The 19614-nt window shown below is 34.2% G+C and overlaps 3 protein-coding genes across 4 annotated transcripts; 2 read left to right on the top strand and 1 right to left on the bottom strand.

Moving 5' to 3' along the window:
* The first annotated feature begins 72 nt into the window (after positions 1-72).
* LOC119838521 (inactive peptidyl-prolyl cis-trans isomerase shutdown-like) lies at positions 73-5366 on the top strand. The gene is made up of 7 exons (XM_038364495.1): positions 73-208; positions 958-1193; positions 1850-1951; positions 2367-2515; positions 3097-3212; positions 3707-3909; positions 4249-5366. The coding sequence occupies exons 2-7, from the start codon at positions 1141-1143 to the stop codon at positions 4994-4996; spliced, it is 1371 nt and encodes a 456-aa protein (XP_038220423.1). The 5' UTR covers positions 73-208; positions 958-1140; the 3' UTR covers positions 4997-5366.
* Positions 5367-5623: 257 nt separating this feature from the next.
* Positions 5624-9754, bottom strand: LOC119838542. The gene is made up of 4 exons (XM_038364519.1): positions 9378-9754; positions 8199-8376; positions 7352-7490; positions 5624-6528 (listed from the first exon to the last, which is right to left on the bottom strand). Exons 1-4 carry the CDS (start codon positions 9491-9493, stop codon positions 6482-6484), a joined length of 480 nt encoding a protein of 159 aa, XP_038220447.1. The 5' UTR covers positions 9494-9754; the 3' UTR covers positions 5624-6481.
* Positions 9755-10155: 401 nt separating this feature from the next.
* On the top strand, positions 10156-16913 carry LOC119838548 (multiple coagulation factor deficiency protein 2 homolog). 2 transcript variants are annotated; one of them, XM_038364526.1, is made up of 7 exons: positions 10156-10304; positions 10473-10579; positions 12226-12264; positions 12514-12637; positions 13298-13340; positions 14164-14312; positions 15524-16913. In XM_038364526.1, exons 2-7 carry the CDS (start codon positions 10481-10483, stop codon positions 15709-15711), a joined length of 642 nt encoding a protein of 213 aa, XP_038220454.1. In that variant the 5' UTR covers positions 10156-10304; positions 10473-10480; the 3' UTR covers positions 15712-16913. The 2 variants fall into 2 exon arrangements, with proteins under 2 accessions (XP_038220454.1, XP_038220455.1); XM_038364527.1 differs by having other exon boundaries at positions 10156-10579; positions 15527-16913.
* Positions 16914-19614: the final 2701 nt, after the last annotated feature.

Raw genomic sequence — 19614 nt, 5'->3', positions numbered from 1 at the left:
AATTAAAAAGACATATCTTCTTGCCACGAAAAAAAAAAAAAAATTAAGGTCACGTCAAAATTCAAATCTGTGGCCTGTGCTTCAAATTCAAAAGATAAACTAAGTTCAACTTTGTTGATAGGATTACAATCACAGAGTACTTCTATACTACAATTTGCGGTTGGAGAAAATTACTAGCTAATCTCTCAAAACCTCAAAAAGTTCTATGGTAATCGCGTTTCGTCATCAATTCAAACACTATAGTGCTTAAACACATCTGATTAAATCCTCAATCCTCCTATTTCAACATTTAGCCATTATTTTGCTGAATAATTAAACAATTGCATGTGGGTAGCCACTATGATATAAGCAAATGCTTATATCATAGCATAGCATAGGGGGTTAAAACGAGGGATGAAAGATGTGGGTGAAGCTGCATCAAATAGTTAGAGAATGAAATTAAACGTCTCCTCCTTAAGGTGATCATGTATTACCAGTTTATTTCAAATTTTAATTCTTCATTTAAATACATAATATTATCAGCCAATGTTAACATACAAAAAATAATAATTTCCTGATTCAACCCAGATATGTATTTTTACAAAGTATAAACTCTCCACTCCTTGGACCATAGTAGTGAAATCCCGTGTCCCCTAGTGGGGTATGGGGCAGATGATGTACATCTGTTTCACTGATCGATTTTCTTTAGGGACAAGTAGGTGATATGCCTTCTGTCTTATCCTGCCAGACCGAGACATTTATTTTTCACCACTCACCGGGAATTGAACCCAGGACCCTTCAGTTCTACGCTCATGCATTAACCACTGTACCAAGTAGGCGGTCTGCCTTGGACAATGAATGGACATAAATTATTGTCCTCAGAAAATGTCAATCTTTTTTGCATATGTATACATCTGTGATCAGTCGGAGACCATGAGTAGCAAATATTTTATACATTATGTATTTTTTTTGTTGTAGATATCATTTGGACTTTTAATATACATTTGAGGCATAAAACTGTCCACTAATGGATTTGGTAAAATAGTGGCTATATAAGACTGTCATATTTCAAAGAATTGAATTGCATTAGCTTGGAAAAATTCAACTTTTCTATAACTGCTTATTTTTTTATTCTATATGTAACCTTTTTACTTAACTATAATGGAGAATATCTTAGACGATCCAGTTCAATTATCGAAAGGAATCAATTTACAGTAAGTGTGTTTAAATCATTATTACTTTGGCATCCTTTCTTAACACTTCAAATTTTCATATCCTACTCTTATGCTATATACTATATAATATTATGAATGTGAAAGTTTGTAAGGATGTGTGTGTATTTGTTGCTCTATCACGCAAAAACTGCTGAACCAATTGCAATGAAATTTGGTATGTAGACAGCTGGACAACTGGAATTACATATAGGCAACTTTTTATCCCGATATTCCTACGGGTTACAGACTTACATGGGTGAAACCACGGGGCCCAGCTAGTTATATATAATGTTAAAAATATTATCTACATTTCATCCTTTTGTTGGGTATTTCTATAGAAAATGCAATATTTAATAATACAACATAACACACTTTAATATGTATATAAGCTAAGATCCATACTACTATGGTAAAGCATGAGTTTTTCGGTTGTAAGTGCCAATCTCAAAAATTGCTGATAATAGAAACATTCTAATTAATCTATGTGAAACTACAAGGCACAACTAGTTCATAACACATAACAAAAATAGACTTAAATTTTGTAGAGACAAAACTATAAAATTTATAAGAATTTAGCTGAGCATAGTTCACTATGCTGATAATAATGATGTCAAATTTTTGCTCAACATTTGTCAATCAGTTTTTATTATTTTCAGTGACCTATTAACAACATCAACGGAGTTTGTCATAGATGTGGATTTCAAAAAAACAGATCTTACTATTGATCGGGAGTTCTTCGCCGATTTAGAGGAAGACAGGTATACAATATTTATTATTAGCTAAAATGAAGTCATCCGAATTTAAAAAAAACAATTTGCCTAACAAAACTTTTCAAAATTTTTGGGTACTAGCTGCGCCCCGCGGTTTCACCCGCATAAGTCCGTATCCCGTAGGAATATCGAGAGAAAAAGCCTATATGTTATTCCAGTTGTCCAGCTGTCTACGTACCAAATTTCATTTCAATTGGTTCTGCAGTTTTTGCGTGAAAGAGTAACAAACACACACACCTTACAAACTTTCGCATTTACAATATTAGTTGGATGGGATAGGAAGTAGGATAATAGGATCTTTTAGCTTTTGGTCTACGTATTAGAAATTGTGTCAGTACCTCCCTCCCCAGGGTCGTTGGAGTCTTTTTTTGCAGATAATATATATTTTCAATTTATTTGTTAGCGATACAGATGATGTCCTGCAATCTATTGAGGAGTCAGCCTCGAAAATGATGCTAAGCTGTCCAGAGTATCATTCATTCAGTGATTTGTCCACAAAGATGATTGACTGTGTGTCATCGGGGGATGTGAAAATGCTTATTCTGGAGGAGGGTAAGTGGCTCAATTGTTAGTGGGAAATGCAGCTTTATTGTGTTCTTATAGAGCTGATTCTTGAATGTTCTCGTAAGTCTCCATTGAGCAAAGGTTTTACTGCAATTGAAAAAGGAGGTTCAGAGTTCTGTACCCACAGGTTAAAAACATTACAACCATATAATACAAAATTCTCTTTATAACATTAGTCTACAATAATCTTTACTAGTAATCCTACTAATCCTATCCAACTAATATTATAAATGCGCAAGTTTGTAAGGATGTGTGTGTGTTTGTTGCTCTTTCACGCAAAAACTACTGAACCGATTGCAATGAAATTTAGTACAATTGGAATAACATATAGGCAACTTTTTATCCCGATATTCCTGTGGGTACGCTGGTAAAACCGCGTGGCGCAGCTAGTCCTTACTAATATTATAAACGCTAAAAAGTTTTCTCCCTGTTTCACGTCCTTACGCGGCATTTTTACGATTGTTTCTATGCCTTCTTTTTATTACTTGAATTATTTAGATTCACAATTCGAACTTCGCATTTTCGAAGTGGAAAATTCTAGATTAATTGCGATGAAACGAAATTTTCAGGTGACGGGCCAATTATACCAGTGGATGCTGAGGTGACCATCCATTATGCGGCATACTGGGAGAAGGATCGGATACCCTTTGATTCCACACTCACCATGAACAATGGATCTCCCATGGTAAGAGTCACGTTTATTGGCCGGACCGTGCTAGTCAGACAGCTTAAATTTTCAGATATAGCTCTTTAAACTATCACCAATTGGGAAGGTTCCTTCTACGGTTACTAACTCTATTTTTTTTTTATATCATAGCGGGTAACTGAACTGGTGGTTCGCCTGATGGTAAGCTATCACTAGCGCCCATGAATATATGCAGGTATATATGTCTCTGCGAGTGCGTTGCTCGCTTTTAAGGGGTTAGGGATGAGGCTAGGATTGACGACTGGAAAGAAGGAATGGATTGGGAAGGGTGAGGAAAAGGAAACGTGCCTCCGGCTCCTCTAGTCACCGGAACGCGGAACGGAACACGGAACGCAGTAGCATGCTACTATTTCTCCTGTGGGGGTGTGGTACATCCCCTGTGCGAGATGGCCCAATTTGTACCGAAGCGTGCTCGACTCCCACATCAAAGAATCATCTGTGTTTTCAATTTATTACCATATTTATTGTTTTAGCGGATCAAACTGGGCAAGGGAGGATGCATTCCCGGCTTAGAAATAGGTCTGACAATGGTCAGGGGCCCCAAAGCTAGGTTCCTCTTGCTGATACAGCCGGCGTTGGCTTGGGGCCACCAAGGAGTGTTGCCGAGAGTGAGGCCCGAAACGGCTCTGTTTAATATCGTTTTATACTCTGTTAATGACTTGCAAGCTCCTATTCGGTAAGTCATTTTGTGCAAAAATAATTCTTTTCTAATAATATAATGGGAAAAGTTTGTTTGTTTGAACAGTCTTATGTCAGGAACAGGAAGGTTGTTTAACTTATAAATTACATTACATAGAAACAAAATCTGATTGGTAGTCTCCTTTTTTGTTATATTTTATCTTTTACTTCAAATAAAATATAGTTCTTGGTAATTTTTTCTTATTATTATTTATAGTGAATGTGTATCTGTGTGTTAAACAAACTGTTGTTCTTATTTTTTCAAATAATATGTTTTTAAATATCATGTTTTATCGTTATGGATTATTTAATAAGTTTTACTTTGACTTAATTGCAGATTCAATGACCTGCCGTCAGAAGAACAAAGTAAATTTGAAGTTACCACCAGAACTGTGAACTCTTTACACGCTCAAGCCAAAGATTTCTTCGCCAAACGGAAATTCAACAAATGCATAAAAAACTATCAACAGTCTATGTCCGTTCTTAATTTATCCGTAGTCAAAAACGCCACGGAAGAATTGGAGGTGAAACGATTAAAAATAAACACATACGTCAATTTGGCTGTGTGCTATTACAAAATAAATAAACCGAAATACGTGATTAATATGTGTGAAAATCTCGATTACGTCACCGATATAAATAAACATTGTAAAGCGTTGTTTTACTACGGAAGAGCTTACGAAATGTTAGGTAAAACGGATGAAGCGCTGAAATATTACAAATTAGCGTTAAAATTGGAACCTAGAAATCGTGATATCGGTAAAGCGCTAGCTGATTTAGATCGGTACAATAAAAAATCGGCAGCCGACGAAAAGGAATTATGGCAGAATGCGCTTCGTTTAGTGCCCGAAAAGAAAAAAGTTGTCTATGACGTTGACGTTGACTTTCAGAATACAGTGCGTGACATGTGTCAAGATTTGGCGGCAAGTGACGAATATATGAAATTTGAACTGCCAAATAGTTTTACGAGTAACGAGATCAATTGTATCAAGGATTTATGTTCGGAATTCGACGGTTTAATTGTGCAAGAAGACGGTGAAGGTAAAAAGAAAAAGGTTTTTATTATAAGGAAAAATGCGGCGTGATATCACGTTTTTTTACGCCATGCGTATTTGGTAATTCTATCACGTGAGACGTATAAGTAGCGAAGATGTGTGTCATAAATTCGTATCCTACATATTGTTAGTTCAGGGTTGCCACTTGTCAATATTTTAAATTGATTATTCTATAACTATATATGTGTTAATGATCAACTCCGTCCATTTATTTACAAGTCGGTTAACCTTAATCAAACTGATTTATTAATATTCTTGATCTTTCTTAAAAAATATCTCATTTATAAAACATTTCAATGCCATAAAATTGAAAATTAAATATAATTAATATTTGTTTGTGGATGCAGATGTGAAGGTATGGTTTCTTTTTTTGATAGGTTTATTTTTTGTTACATAGAACATATTTCGTTTCGCCACCAGATGGCTGTATGTGAAAAATGATTTACCGCTTTTCTGTTGAAATATTTCCTGAATTTTCTTTGCTATATACCTCACGGAGCCCGAGACCTTTCCAACGAATGCAAAACCGTGGAAATTGGTTCATGCGTTCTGGCGATATTGCGTCAGGAAGGAAACCCCGAGTTATTTTTATATAGTAGATTATAAACTAGATAAGTTTGTAATAGATGTCATTATTTTAAGCATTGAAAGACCAAAAAGTTTTTATAATTTGTTTATTAAACATTTCTCATTAATTATGTCTATCATTTATAGTATACACCCATACTATATTTTTAAATAGGCATCAAATTTATTTACAGACAAGTTCAAACATTAATTTATTTCTCTACTTAGCTAGGATCTTCTGAGAGTTAAATAGATGTCTTAAAGCAGTATTAATTCCAGTGTGGAAAAGAGATGGTGCCAGACAATCTCTCGAGCTCTGTCTTTTTCCCACACTAGAATTAGTACTGATTTAAAATGTCACAGTAACTTCCCTATTTTCAGCATACACACAGTAACTAATTCACAAATTATTTTTTTATATTCAAAAATATATAAAAATTAATTTATGAATTAGTTACCATGTGTAGATTAAAACATGTACATTAATTTGTAAACTATGACTATTTTTTATGACTAGATTCGATCCTTTTTAAGTTATTCAAAATAGACTGGTGGATTACATGCATCTAACTAGCATCGACGCAAAAAGAGGGTTATGTTTCTGTGTTTCTATCATAGATTCATTTATAACTTATTAATAATTTTACTACCCATCTAATTTTTTTAATAGTCCTCTATTGTATCCGAGGTTGTCTGGAAGAAGTCGCTCTAAGCGATAAGACCGCCCATTGTACTTAGATGTAAGTTTTATTTGTCACTTTTCTTTTTCTTTAATGTTAAATAAGTGCAATATAGAATAAATAAATAATAACTTAACACACAATTGGATAAAAATGAGCGTTTGGAAACAGTCGCGTAACTATACCGTTGAGTCATGGGATTTCCCCCCTCCCCTTTCCTTCCCCCCCACTTTAGACCGCAATGTTTCGTCGTTCGATATAACTTCTTCTATTCTTGAATTATGAGATAGTCCAGATCATACATGTTTCTTTGTTCTGAAAATAAATTAATTGATAGTGAGGTTTTTTTACATATTAATAGCCCCTAAGTCGAGGGAAAAAAACTGGATAATTAAGATTACAACCCGGAACACTGGAATTGATTTCGGGTTTGCCTTCACCTGATTATGCTCAATTTAAAAAAGAACTGACAATCAAAGAGATAAAAGAATAAATGCAAATATGTTTAATTATGCCATTAGCGGGCAACTGAGCTGGTGGCCCGCTTTATGGTAAACGACCACCATCTCCCATGAATAATACGCTGCCCGTATTTATAAGGGGAAAGGGATAAGGAAAGGATTTACGACTGGGTGGATAGAATAGACTAGGAAGGGTGAGGAAAAAGAAATGGAACTCAGGCTCCCCCATTCACCATACGAAACATGTGTGAAGTCCCGTATCCCCTAGTGGGTTTTGGGGCAGATGATGTACATCTGTTTCACTGATCGATTTTCTTTACAGACAAGTAGGTGATCAACCTTCTGTGTCCTGCCAGACCGAGACATTTTTTTTTGTGCGTCCCCACCGGGAACTGAACCCAGGACCCCAACATACAAATGCAAATATTTTATGGATTTCTGTAGAGGTGTAGTACTTCCCCAGTCCGAGTTGTCCCAATTTGTGCCTGCATTTCGCAATGGCACCATTTTATGATACGATTTTATGTCTGAAGATAGGCTAGAAAAATTGTACATGCTACTTTTTACGGTAAAACATGTCAATGGCAACTAATAGATCTTCATGTGACCATGCGAATGTAACCGCGGGTTATAACTAGTGAATCAATATATACAACAAAATACTTTCTTATATTTACCTTCCATAGTACATAATTCCTCTGACACGGTTAGAGTTTCCGGGCTCACGGTCAGCACCGCCATTTCTGTTGTGTCAACTACCTTCATTGGTCTGTATTCAACAAGCCGTTTCTTCGGCAGGTGTGTTAATGTTATATTCTGTTAAGACAAAGATCTCATTATAACCATAGAATATATTAGATTTACAGTTAAATATTGAGGGTTTTTTGTCAGCTTACACCAGGAGATAGGAATGGGGGGGGGGGGCCACAACCCTACAGAAGATCGGCGTTAAATAGCATTGTGTTTCGTTAGTACTGGCTGTTTATTGTTAGTAGTGTTGTGTTAGGCCTGGTTTTGTGGATATTTGGCAGAGATGGCAGGTTCTGTACCAGAACAAGACAAGTTATTAAACATGTACTTGCTTTTGGATTCGTTAGCGCGTCAAAACTAGTTCTCTATATAAATTCAAACTCAAACATTATTTTATTCAATTAGACTTTATTTAGAAGCACTTTGCGTTGTCATACTATAATTTTTCTATTTACCACTGGTTTGATAAGCATTTTCTACTTAGTAGAAGTGCTTAACTAGTGACTTAGCATACTGCTAGCTTATGTTGTGAATGCTAAAGTGTTTGTTTGTTTGTCTATCTATCACTTTGCAACGGAGCGATTTATAGCATAATTTCCCTGTCCGGATATAGTTAGGGAGTGGCAAAGACTACTTACTTTTTACCTCGGTGAAGTGTCCTATGTCTAAGGAAGTCTTCTTCGATTACGGGGGCGCGCGGCTGCCGGGACTTAGGTAGGACTTATGAACTTAAGTAGTACCTAGTAACTTAAGTAGTAATATCAAAATGCTTACATCAGATTCAATTTCTTCGGGCACAGCACATCTCTTCAGCTTAGTGCATTCGAAATCAACAAACGACCCCTTATTAAAATGTCTATCGCACAGCATTTCATGGTCCATATACAGCTTTTTTTGAAATTCAGTTGTGCATCTCTCATTGGGGAAACAGTACCTTGCCCATAATTCACACCTGTATCAAAGAGAAAAGGTACAGTTAGACACTGTTAGGGTTCTTCCCAACATAGTTCTCTTCCTACCTTCCTACATATATATGGATTTATTATGTATTTATGGTCCGAGGCCCATATGCTTGTCCTAAACCTTCCCAGTCCTTTCCTTTATTCATCTCGTTAATCCTTTCTCATTTGAAGTTGGCAATCCATTTGTAGAGCTCTCCAAATGTTCATGGGCGACCCACCAGCTCCATAGCCGACAATGATATAAAAAAAATCATGACCCAGTGGTCAAGGCTTGAAGAGAGTAACATTTTATAATATAAGTAGGTATGTAAGAGTAACACTATCTGTCTGTTCATCACACTGCCGATTGAACCGATTAAAAAAAAAAACCTAAAATTTCTGTTATGTAATGTAAACACAAATTAATTTATATTAACAGGTGGCTCATTAAGCAAACATTGTTCTTGTGAATAAATAGAGGATTTAAATCTAATATTTTGGAAGAGAGAGAGTTAGGAACGAGAATGGTTAAAGCCTATTGGAGCTTTATATAATATGTAGTCGAAATATATAGTCAATATTGTTCATACAAATTATGTTTGGGCAAACACCCCAACCTCGCACTATAAAACTGCTTGAACCAGCGAGCATGCTATGCATATATCGAATATTTCTGATTAGCCAACACTACCGGCCGTCAAGGCCTTTAGAGGATAGAGTGTACTCTAATGGGAGCAGCACCATTCCCGCCATATGTGTCTACAACACATCCTCTCATAGACTTACGACTGATTGCAAATCATTAAAAAGAAAATGCATAATAATTCAGATTTTATTAATACTCTTACTTTGAATAATAGATTAAAGCAAGTAAGCGAGAATATAATCCTGCATCAAATATTAATTGACCAATCTATTCTTATTGCGTTTGGTATGTGGAAGAAAAATAAATTTTGGTTACATAACTTATTATTACCAAGTAAATACAAAACCAATTAATCATAATACACACCGAACCACATTACGCGTGCCTGGATGAGGAAATCTAAATAATTTGACTTCTGGATCGACAGTAGGTGACCGCCCGCACCGCAAACAATATTTCCGTTTGCTTCGAAACCATTCCATTAGTTTTCATATACAGTTTTCGATAAAAACAAATAGAACACAATAGCTCACACGCGAGCAAAAATCAATATCCTATTAGCCATATAAATACTGAGGATAGAATTAATTCTAAATGAATTCTAATTTTAAACTGATAGTATACATCCTATTTTATTTGGAGTAGCTTAATGATTTACAGTTAATAATTTTCTACCTGCGCAATAAATTGTTTACAAAATAAACAAAATTTTTATTCAAAAATTGGCACATACGATTTGACAGAACATAATCGATATTGCTATCACAGATTAAGAACTAGTTACTACGTAAATTGCTATTAAATTAATAACGTAATTATTGCTATAAAAAATAATTGAGTTTCATTGAGGTTTTTTTACTTTCTTTCCGGGTTTGGAATTAGATGAAAAACAAATGATCGAATATTAGCGCTTATGTATGGAAAATAGACGACACGTCATGTGCCTATGTCATCTTACGTTGGTGGCTTGCGTATTAGTGAAAATTTTAGTCGTCGACATTACATGAGCTCAAGTGAGAGATCCCGGTCAAAGTATAAGTATAATTTGATGAAAATTTGGATGCCGATGCCAGTACCGTAAAAAGGCATGTATGTAAATGTCACAAAAGTCACCTTGACAGTTGACGTAGGCATTCGAGGCTTGAGCACTTGACAGTTAGTCGTGACGTGTTTATCACCGAACTAACTTGTTTTTTGAATTAGTTAGCAGAAATAATTATTGCTTATTCTTATTTTATCACAAAATCGATAACGCGTTCTATCACGTACTTCCACGTATATTTGCATAGACAGGTAAATTGATTTTCCATCCATTTGGCACGCTTCTCCGCCACACTGATACGTGGTAACACATTTCATAATTCTGAAATAAGTTTACGCTTTTTAACGTTGGTAAATTAAATAAACTGTTCTATCGGCGGTTTCGAATAAGTGCTAAGTGTGTCCGTGAATTATTTTTAGGCAGAAAAATGTGGCGGTTTCTTATATTGTCGGCGTTATTTCAAATAACTATATCGCAGCAATATCAACAGAAAGTCGCTCCCGGTGTCCCGCCACAGAATTACCAGGTAACCATAAACGTATATTATTTACGTTACATTTAAAAAGTTCGTAAAGTTCTACACGAAAACAAACTTTCTCCACTTTCACTTTTTGACAGATTGCGTAAAATGAATTTAAATAAATTCGGGCATAACAACATTTTTAAGCTATTTTTTATTTATATATAATATAATGATGTACAAGGAGGAAAATGTCATGGAATAATTTAGGTATTTTATATTAATTGTATAATCAATATAAATGAACAACTTCAACAAATTTATATCACATATCTTTTCATTATTGTATTCTGTTTCATTGTATGTGAAATATATTTAAATTATATAATGTTACAGATATTAGGAAATATATTTCAGAAGTTGTATGTAAATGATATAGTAATAAAATCCATCCCTGTTAATATTATCAATGCTAAAGTAACTGCCTGTCCGTTTATCGAACAGGCCTAAACTACTGATCCGATCTGGATGATCTTTAAGAAAAAGAATTATTTAATAAAAGAGACCTGTAATGTAGATAAGGCCAACCATTCAATTTACATTACATTCAGAGGCCCATATCCTTCTCCTAACCCCTCCCAAACCTTTCTTAATCCCTTCCCAGTGTAAAGTCGGCAATCCACTTGTAGAGGCGTAAGGTTTGCTATGGATCTTAAGTTTCTACAAATGTCATGGGCGGTGGTAGCGCTTACCAACACCATTGCCAACTGTGTCATAAAAAAAAGGTGTGTGTGCGATTCACGCACGATAGAAGTGAAACTTCAGTAAATTGACAAAAGAATTAGATGAATAAAATATAAAATAGTATGTATGTATATTTCTGTCTCATTCTTTCCCGGCTTCATTTATACATTTGTGTATTGTTGTCCCTTACCTGTCGTTTTTCCGTTGCATCAGGTTTGAAATCACAACGATTCTAAAGAAGTTTCACTTCAAAAATATATATAAATATGAACTTCAAAATACAATTGTTTTTAAACGAGGTAATTAATCATTGAAATAATTAGGAAACACATAAAATACAATGGGATTAAAAACTTCAACCTTTTTGACATCACTTAAACCTGCTTATACACGGTTTTTATCTTCCCAGATTTTTGATACCAGCAGATTGCTACATTATCAGTCAATCCACAGTCACATGTAGATTTATCAATATATAATGCATAATTTTTCGTTTGTCCGTTACGATTGACCACATAAAGGGCTTATTAAATGTAAAAGTCGTTATAAAATCATATGAAGATTTTTATATTTAATACTAGCTGCGCCCCGCGGTTTCACCCGCGTAAGTCGTAGGAACAACGGGATAAAAAATTGCCTATGTGTTATTCCAGTTGTTCAGCTGTCTACGTACCAAATTTCAATGCAATCTGTTATTATCTTTATTTTTTCTTATTTTATTTAAGCACACTAGCAGCTAAAATTCTGATGCGTGTGTATTTTATGATTTGAAGAAAACATTCAGTTCAGTAGTTTTTGTGTGAAAGACTAACAAACACACACACATCCTTACAAAATTTCCCATTTATAATATTAAATAGGATAGTAGGATTAGTAGGATTTAATAAGTAAGATACGAAAATTCAAATATTGTATCAATTCTATAATAAAGGGTGAATTTTCCGTTAATGATTCAATTTTATTTCCAGAACTATCAACCGCCGCCCCCGCCCCCTTCGCCGCAACAGGTATATTTGATTGAACTAATACATATTATATTTCCCTTATTATCAATTTATTCTTTATTGTAGAATTTACCATAAAGAAATGAAGAAAGAAAAACTCTTAACATCCTAAAGAAAAATACACAAATTAATTATACCTAAACGCCATCTCTACCAAGCAACCTCCATTATTATATTTACCAGTGGTCAAAATGTGTGTGATAATCTTCGATATACTGTGTTTTAAAGACATTTCATCATATGTTGTTGCAGCAACAATATGCGCCGCCGCCCCAACAACAATACCAACAACAGGTCCCCGTGCAACAGATGCCCGTGCAACAACAGGTGCCCGTGCAGCAGGTTAACGTGCAACCACCTCACGGTCACGGGCACGGTCAGTATTGTCACTGCTAGTCATTAATAGTCACTAATAGTCACTAATAGTCAGTAATAGTCAGTAATAGTCCTACTAATATTATAAATGCGAAAGTTTGTAAGGATGTGTGTGTGTGTTTGTTGCTCTTTCACGCAAAAACTGCTGAGCCGATTATAATGAAATTTGGTACGTCGAAAGCTGGACAATTGGAATAACATATAGGCAACTTTTTATCCCGATATTCCTACGGGATACGGACTTACGCGGGTGAAACCGCGGGGCGCAGCTAGTTATGTTATAAAGAGAGAGATCGCAAATCGCCATCTCGTGTCAAATGCCGATTCTCATTTAATACTCCTAAATGATAGGAGAAAAGCAGAACAGCGTTTGTCCGGTCAGTAAATAACTACATATGTATTATTATTTACTAGCTTTTGCCCGCGGCTTCGCACGCGTTAATTCGGAGCAGTTTGATAGATGTTATTATACACATAACCTTCCTCTTGAACCACTCTATCTATTAAAAAAAACCCCATCAAAATCCGTTGCGTAGTTTTAAAGATTTAAGCATACATTTCTATGTCCCTACATAGGGACAGAGAAAGCGACTTTGTTTTATACTATGTAGTGACACGTCAATAAGATATTTTAATTTAATGACTGAATTATCAATTTCAGACCCCAAGTTGTTGAACGCTGCTAATATCGCACAAGAGAGGGAGTAAGTGAATTTCAATTTATATTATGATTTATCTTTCAATGCGTATTTGTGTTTTACAAGACAAAAAAGAAAATCCCGACTTAAAACCTTTAAAACTGTCCTGTAGTGGGATAGTGTGGCATTAGGTGTTTTACTCTTCGATTTTCTATACTTAAAGTATGATCAAAGATGACCGCCTCCTTGGTACAGTGGTTGACGCGTGAGCGTTGAACCGAGGGGTACTGGGTTTGAATCCCGGTGGAGCGGCACAAAAAAAATGTCTCGGTCTGGCAGGACACAGAAGGCTGATCACTTACTTGTCCATAAAGAAAATCGATCAGTGAAACAGATGTATATAATCTGCCCCATACCCCACTAGGGGCACGGAACATCACTTTTTATGATCGAGATGATCCGCCATTTTTTATTCCAAGAATATTTTCCTAAAGACATACCTACCCTGAGTTTATAACTAGCACAAGAAGTATTAGAAATATATATAAATAAAAGAAGAATACCACAATTATATTGAAGTTCATCGTAAAACTCTGAAAAGATATTTTTATAATCAACAACCTCAGGTTGCCTTCAAAATTCGAATACTGAAAGAACTTCTGATATGTCACATCGTTGTAATAATTCAAAATTCGAATACTGAAAGAACTTCTGATATGTCACATCGTTGTAATAATTCAAAATTCGAATACTGAAAGAACTTCTCATATGTCACGTCGTTGTAATAATTCAAAATTCGAATACTGAAAGAACTTCTCATATCTCTCACCGTTGTAAAAATTCGAAATTCGAATACCGCTGCCGTTTACACGAATACCGCTGTTCACAGCCACATACAAGAGCACATGGAGGTGCCGATAGACACGTCGAAGATGTCGGAGCAGGAATTGCAATTCCACTATTTCAAAATGCACGACGCCGATAACAACAACAAATTGGATGGATGCGAGCTTATCAAGTCGTTGATACATTGGCATGGTGAGTTCTAGTATTGATTTATCTCAATTGAATTGATAACTTCCCATGGGAAGGTAAACCGTTTCGTTACGTAACGCGTTACGGCGCTTGTCTGGTTTCTGTTTCTCTTACTCATAAGATTAGAATTGCAATGCACTATTGAAGTGATAACGTCCCATGGGAGGGTAGACCGTTTTTTTACGTAACGCGTTACGTTAGATAAGTACTTTTGTCTATGGGGTGTCCCAAAATGTTAAAGTTTTTTTTCTTATTATGCGATGAGCCATATAGGAATCATTACGAAAATCATGCCTTTGGAACCAACTGTAAATAAAAGAGCGTTTTTTGTTATTAAAAGACCGGCAATGCAACAAGTGCGTATGGGCGGTGGTGTCCACTTAATACTGGACTATATTTAGAGCATCTATCACGCCTAGAAAAAATGTAAAATATTATTTATTTGGTTATGGTTCTAAAAACAAAGGGCCTTATAGGTTTCGGGTAAAAGTTTTATTAGGAGTGCTTTATTTTTAAAAATCATTTAGGACAACCGATTAGGAGTTTACAAAGTATCGAATAGCCCCTTAGGAGACTTACAATTAAAATGATAAATGGTACTAAAATTTAATAAATGAATACAAATTATTTATATAATTGAAGTTATATTTATGAAGGGTTATGAGGCTTTTTTGTTTTGTGTGCTTTGGTATAGAAAATATATCATTAGTTATAATGTTTTTATTGTGCGCGTTTAAAAAATCCTTTTTTTTTTATTTTTTTTTTTTGCCAAAAACATTAAGCTTTTCTCGCAACGTTAAATTTTAGTCGAATTCTATTTCGCTCTTATTTAAAGGAAGGTGAAATGTTCTAGGAACATATATTTATAACTATATTCCATGAATTTATTATGTTTATGAAAGATGACAAAAACACTAATTTTTTAATATTAAAAGAGCGTTATTTAGATTCACTAAAATTAGTTGATATTAAATTGTGATCGTTTCAAGGGTTATCGTCGGAGAGTTGTCTATGGTCTTAAAATAATATATTTTAACTATATTCTAACGCATTAAATACTCCTTGTATTTAAAAGTTTATTAAGTAAAAGCACTGCTACAACTTAGGACTCTTATTGCACTTCGATTTTTAAAAGCCATAGACAATTCCCGCCAATTCCGCTTGCCGTTAAATGTCACTTGTCATTGTACGTCACATTGGGGCTTTGCTTCTAGCAGAACAAGGACATAAGCAGCAGCCGCAGCAAGGCCAGCCGCCGGTGGGCGAGAAAATATTCAAAGACGACGAACTAACTAATCTAATCGACCCCATATTAAATATGGACGATCATAATCGAGACGGTTTCATAGACTATCCAGAGTTCGTTCGCGCGCAGCAAAAGAACCAGAGAGAAGGACAATAGTAGATCTCTTTAAAAAGAAAATAGACTTTATACGTTGGCAACATTCATAGTGTTAACATCAAGATGTATTATTTCTCCTCTCTTATTTTTAATGTTGCCATAGAAACTCCACTTTTAAATTAACGATGCTCAAATAAAATCTTTCTCAAATTTTGTTTTAGAATCAATGAGAATGTCTAAAGGAGGTCCTTGTTATCTCGAATTTAAAAAAATTGAATTATATTACTGAATGTTCTTTGTTATACAATTATACTATCTGTGATGGACTATAGTGAATCAACATAATATACATACTGGGTTATGAAATAAGTGTCTATTATAATATCTAGTACAAAATAATTGGACTATTTGCGACTTGCGAGTGATTTTTAAACTTTTATTCGTGTAATCTTTAAAGTTTCTTCATCAATGCTGTTTTTATTAGTTTTGAATTTCTGTCTATGTAAAGTGTGTATATATATTGAAGGAAATAACGTTTTTTTTTTAAGAATTCTCCCGCCTAAATACACAGATCATAGTGATGCTGTGATATTTAGACGGCCGAAAAGAGATGCAATATAAATGGCAAGTGATAGAGCGAGAGGGCATGTATTTCGAAATATGAACTTGAATGTTGAAATTTATTTTCTCTACTTAAATTAACAGTATTTCTTTATATATTTTTTCGGTTAAGTTGGTGTCGAAATTAATATTTAGTTAAATTAACATTCCGGCCATTTTTAATTGTAAAATCATTGTCATGTATCATTGTTATTTTATGTACGGCGGTTTAAAAAGACAAAATAAAAAAAAAGTGTGCAGAGTCCCGCCATTTCTATGGATTGTTAATGTCAAGTATGGGCGCCATTTGTTTAATGCTGTTGCCACATAGAAAATTTGTTTATATATTTTTTTAAGTATCAACTATAGACATAAATACAGGTCATACTTTTTTGGTTTGGTTAAAATTTCGACAATTTTAGACATAATAATCTCTAAATACAAATCATTGTAATCTTTATAATGTAAAACACAAAAAACAATATTTATATGTATATTGATCTGGTTTTTTTTTTAGATGGCATTCGTCTATGTCTATGGTTGATATTACATAGATAATAAATATTGTGGGCATGTCATCAATATTATGTGTCATTTTATGTTTGTCTGTGTAAATGGTGGTGTATGGATTGTTGATGGTTAATTAAATTTTATATATTTAATGTGTGTTTTTATTTATTTTGTACCTGGTTGTGGTACTGGGTAAGGTGAATACTAGTTTTCACATCGATTGATTTTATAGATGATATTCAAAGACTGTGCAAGTAGGCGATAGCGCCCCCATGTGAACGACCAATCGACCTACGAAGGTTGAGGGGGGAGGGGGTGGTTTAAGAAGGAAAAGGGGGAAATAATAAAAATATCATTAGGGGGAGTTAGTCGGCGAAGAAATAAGTTTCAGCCAGTGTATGTTCGAAACATTTCCACCTAAATACGTTGTTATGGTTCAAGGTAAAGCGGACAAACATACTCAGATCCACATATTTGAATATATTATGTCACCGTAATATTGTAGAATCCGTGACATCCCGCGAGATCGCAAAATCGTTATCCATTTGATAGTAATAGAGCGCATTATTTTTCTTTATTATCATTATACTATAGAATAGACCATAGTCTATAATGATTCGACTGTATTGTAACATAAAATTTTTAGTTTTATAGCATTGAAATGCTTTATAAATGAGAAATTTTGAAAGAATAAAAAAAAAATTTCTATTCTTTCAAAATTTCTCATTTATAAAGCATTTCAATGCTATAAAACTAAAAATTAAATTTAACAAAGGCCGCGTTCCATCGATACAATATTGTAGTCATTGAAATAATGTTTCGTATTGGTTGTGATGGTTCTTAATCATCTCAATAGATGGCGTGGGGTGCCCCTTAGGCACATGAAACCGAAAGAGTAGAAGAAATTCGATTACTGTGGCAGGATCACGGGTGGCCGAGAGGCTAGGCGTTGCTACGGTTAGGCAAGAAACGCAGGTTCGAATCCTGCCTCGTGATCAAATTTTTTCTATTCTTTCAAAATTTCTCATATATTGTAACATTCCTATAATTTTAAATGCTAATTTGTTCGAGATTTTTCTAAATAAATGTTTTCCTTCATCCATTTTTCGAAATTTACCTACGCCCATTATTAAAACCGGATAGCCGTAAATTCATTTGTAAAGTGTATCATGACTCCCTAAATGAGACTTGGGTGAGTATCATCATGTATATTTTATGACATTTAATCACCATTTTTATTGCTTAATTGCCTATATCGAATTATAAATAGATACGTCTATAAATAACTGAAGAAAAATCAATACTGATTTAAGGTAACATTGTAAAGTTCTGCCTAATTATGTATATTTTTTATGGCTCACTGAATTTGGCCCCACTTTTTTGATTTTCGAACATTTCTTATTTTTAAATTATTAGTTCGTCGTTTGTTCGTTATTTTTCGTCCTCTATTTATTTATAATTAACTAGCTGCGCCCCGCGGTTTCACCCGCGTAAGTCCGTATCCCGTAGGACTATCGGGATAAAAAGTTGCCTATATGTTATTCTATTCTGTCCAGCTATCTACTTACCAAATTTAATTGCAACCGGTTCAGTAGTTTTTGCGTGAAAGAGCAAACACACACACATCCTTATAAACTTTCGTATTTATAATAGTAGGAGGAAGTAGGAAGGATTACAATTAAACCTTAAGTTGGCCCAATTTACTAGATATCTGTATTTTCATCACTTAGATTAATTAATTTTGAATAATTATATTGTTTGTTCGATCACTGTTGATGATTGTTCGATCACAGAAGTTATTAAAAAGAAAAAAAAAATGGGGCCAAACTCACTAAACCTCCAATTTTTCGCACAATTTTGTTTATTTTTTCATCTGGAAATGCTTTCATTAATGAAAAGTCAAATAGGTACTATTTTTTTATACATTATTTTTTTTTAGGAAAAGTGGAAAAAGGTTATGTTGTATATTCTGACAAACAACTTGAAGATTTATTGGAGACAGCTCTTAACCATACTGACATCAATAAAGATGGTTACATAGACTATTTGGAGTACCGAATCAGTAACTACAAGGCCAAAGTTGCCACTGAAAAAACTAAATCACCGGCATAGATAATAAAATTTAATTTTACTGTTTTTTTTTAATTTGACGTTTCCGATTCTGGGCTTATCGTTGTAAGAAGGGTAGAGGTAAGGTTATTATTTTAGATTAGGTTATTATTAGACTGTATAATTTATTTGATTATGCAGTAATATTTATCCTTAGGGGTTGCCTGGAAGAAATCACTCTAAAGTGATAAACCCCATTATACATTTTCTTTAACAATTGTTGATATATATTTTTTTCTTCTTTCTTCTTCTATTAAAAGTGGATCCTTCTCGAAAGGATTGACCAAAATGGCGCTTGACGAATGACTGATGATGATTTGAATGACACGCGCCATTGCAAAGAGTTATTCATTCTTTTTTTGTTTTTAGTCAATACTTTTCTATTTCCATTACGGTGGTCCTTACCTCTAACCTTCATTGTTTATTGTGTATTTGAAGATAATGTATTAATATAATTTCATAAGCGATAATACAGTGCTTATTTTTGCTACTTATTTTCAAGTTTATGGAACAAAGAGCAAGCTCAGAATCTTTCCTTTTATTTATAATTTCGTATAAAAATATTTCTATCTCTATGATGTTTTTTTATTTCTCGTTACAGAACGTATTTTCCCACGCTTACTCTGTCTGTCTCTCTGTTATGACAACATTGAAATTAAGATTTGAATATAAGTCTAATAAATCCATATTATCTTATTAGATAATTTTGAATATATTCGCTATACCAGAGATAACATATATATA

This window comes from Zerene cesonia, unplaced genomic scaffold (assembly GCF_012273895.1).
Source record: "Zerene cesonia ecotype Mississippi unplaced genomic scaffold, Zerene_cesonia_1.1 Zces_u003, whole genome shotgun sequence".
Lineage (NCBI taxonomy): Eukaryota > Metazoa > Arthropoda > Insecta > Lepidoptera > Pieridae > Zerene > Zerene cesonia.
This window is presented reverse-complemented; position numbering and strand designations above follow the sequence as displayed.

Excerpts from the sequence above, each read along its gene's own strand:
- LOC119838521 (XM_038364495.1), top strand. The coding sequence starts at position 1,141 with ATGGAGAATATCTTAGACGATCCAGTTCAATTATCGAAAGGAATCAAT. Across the intron at positions 2,516-3,096 it reads AATGCTTATTCTGGAGGAGG|GTGACGGGCCAATTATACCA; the intron begins GTAAGTGGCTCA and ends CGAAATTTTCAG. Across the intron at positions 3,910-4,248 it reads GACTTGCAAGCTCCTATTCG|ATTCAATGACCTGCCGTCAG; the intron begins GTAAGTCATTTT and ends ACTTAATTGCAG.
- LOC119838542 (XM_038364519.1), bottom strand. The coding sequence starts at position 9,493 with ATGGAATGGTTTCGAAGCAAACGGAAATATTGTTTGCGGTGCGGGCGG. Across the intron at positions 8,377-9,377 it reads GGCACGCGTAATGTGGTTCG|GTGTGAATTATGGGCAAGGT; the intron begins GTGTGTATTATG and ends TCTTTGATACAG. Across the intron at positions 7,491-8,198 it reads CCGAAGAAATTGAATCTGAT|AATATAACATTAACACACCT; the intron begins GTAAGCATTTTG and ends TTGTCTTAACAG.
- LOC119838548 (XM_038364526.1), top strand. The coding sequence starts at position 10,481 with ATGTGGCGGTTTCTTATATTGTCGGCGTTATTTCAAATAACTATATCG. Across the intron at positions 12,265-12,513 it reads CGCCCCCTTCGCCGCAACAG|CAACAATATGCGCCGCCGCC; the intron begins GTATATTTGATT and ends ATGTTGTTGCAG. Across the intron at positions 13,341-14,163 it reads AATATCGCACAAGAGAGGGA|CCACATACAAGAGCACATGG; the intron begins GTAAGTGAATTT and ends CGCTGTTCACAG.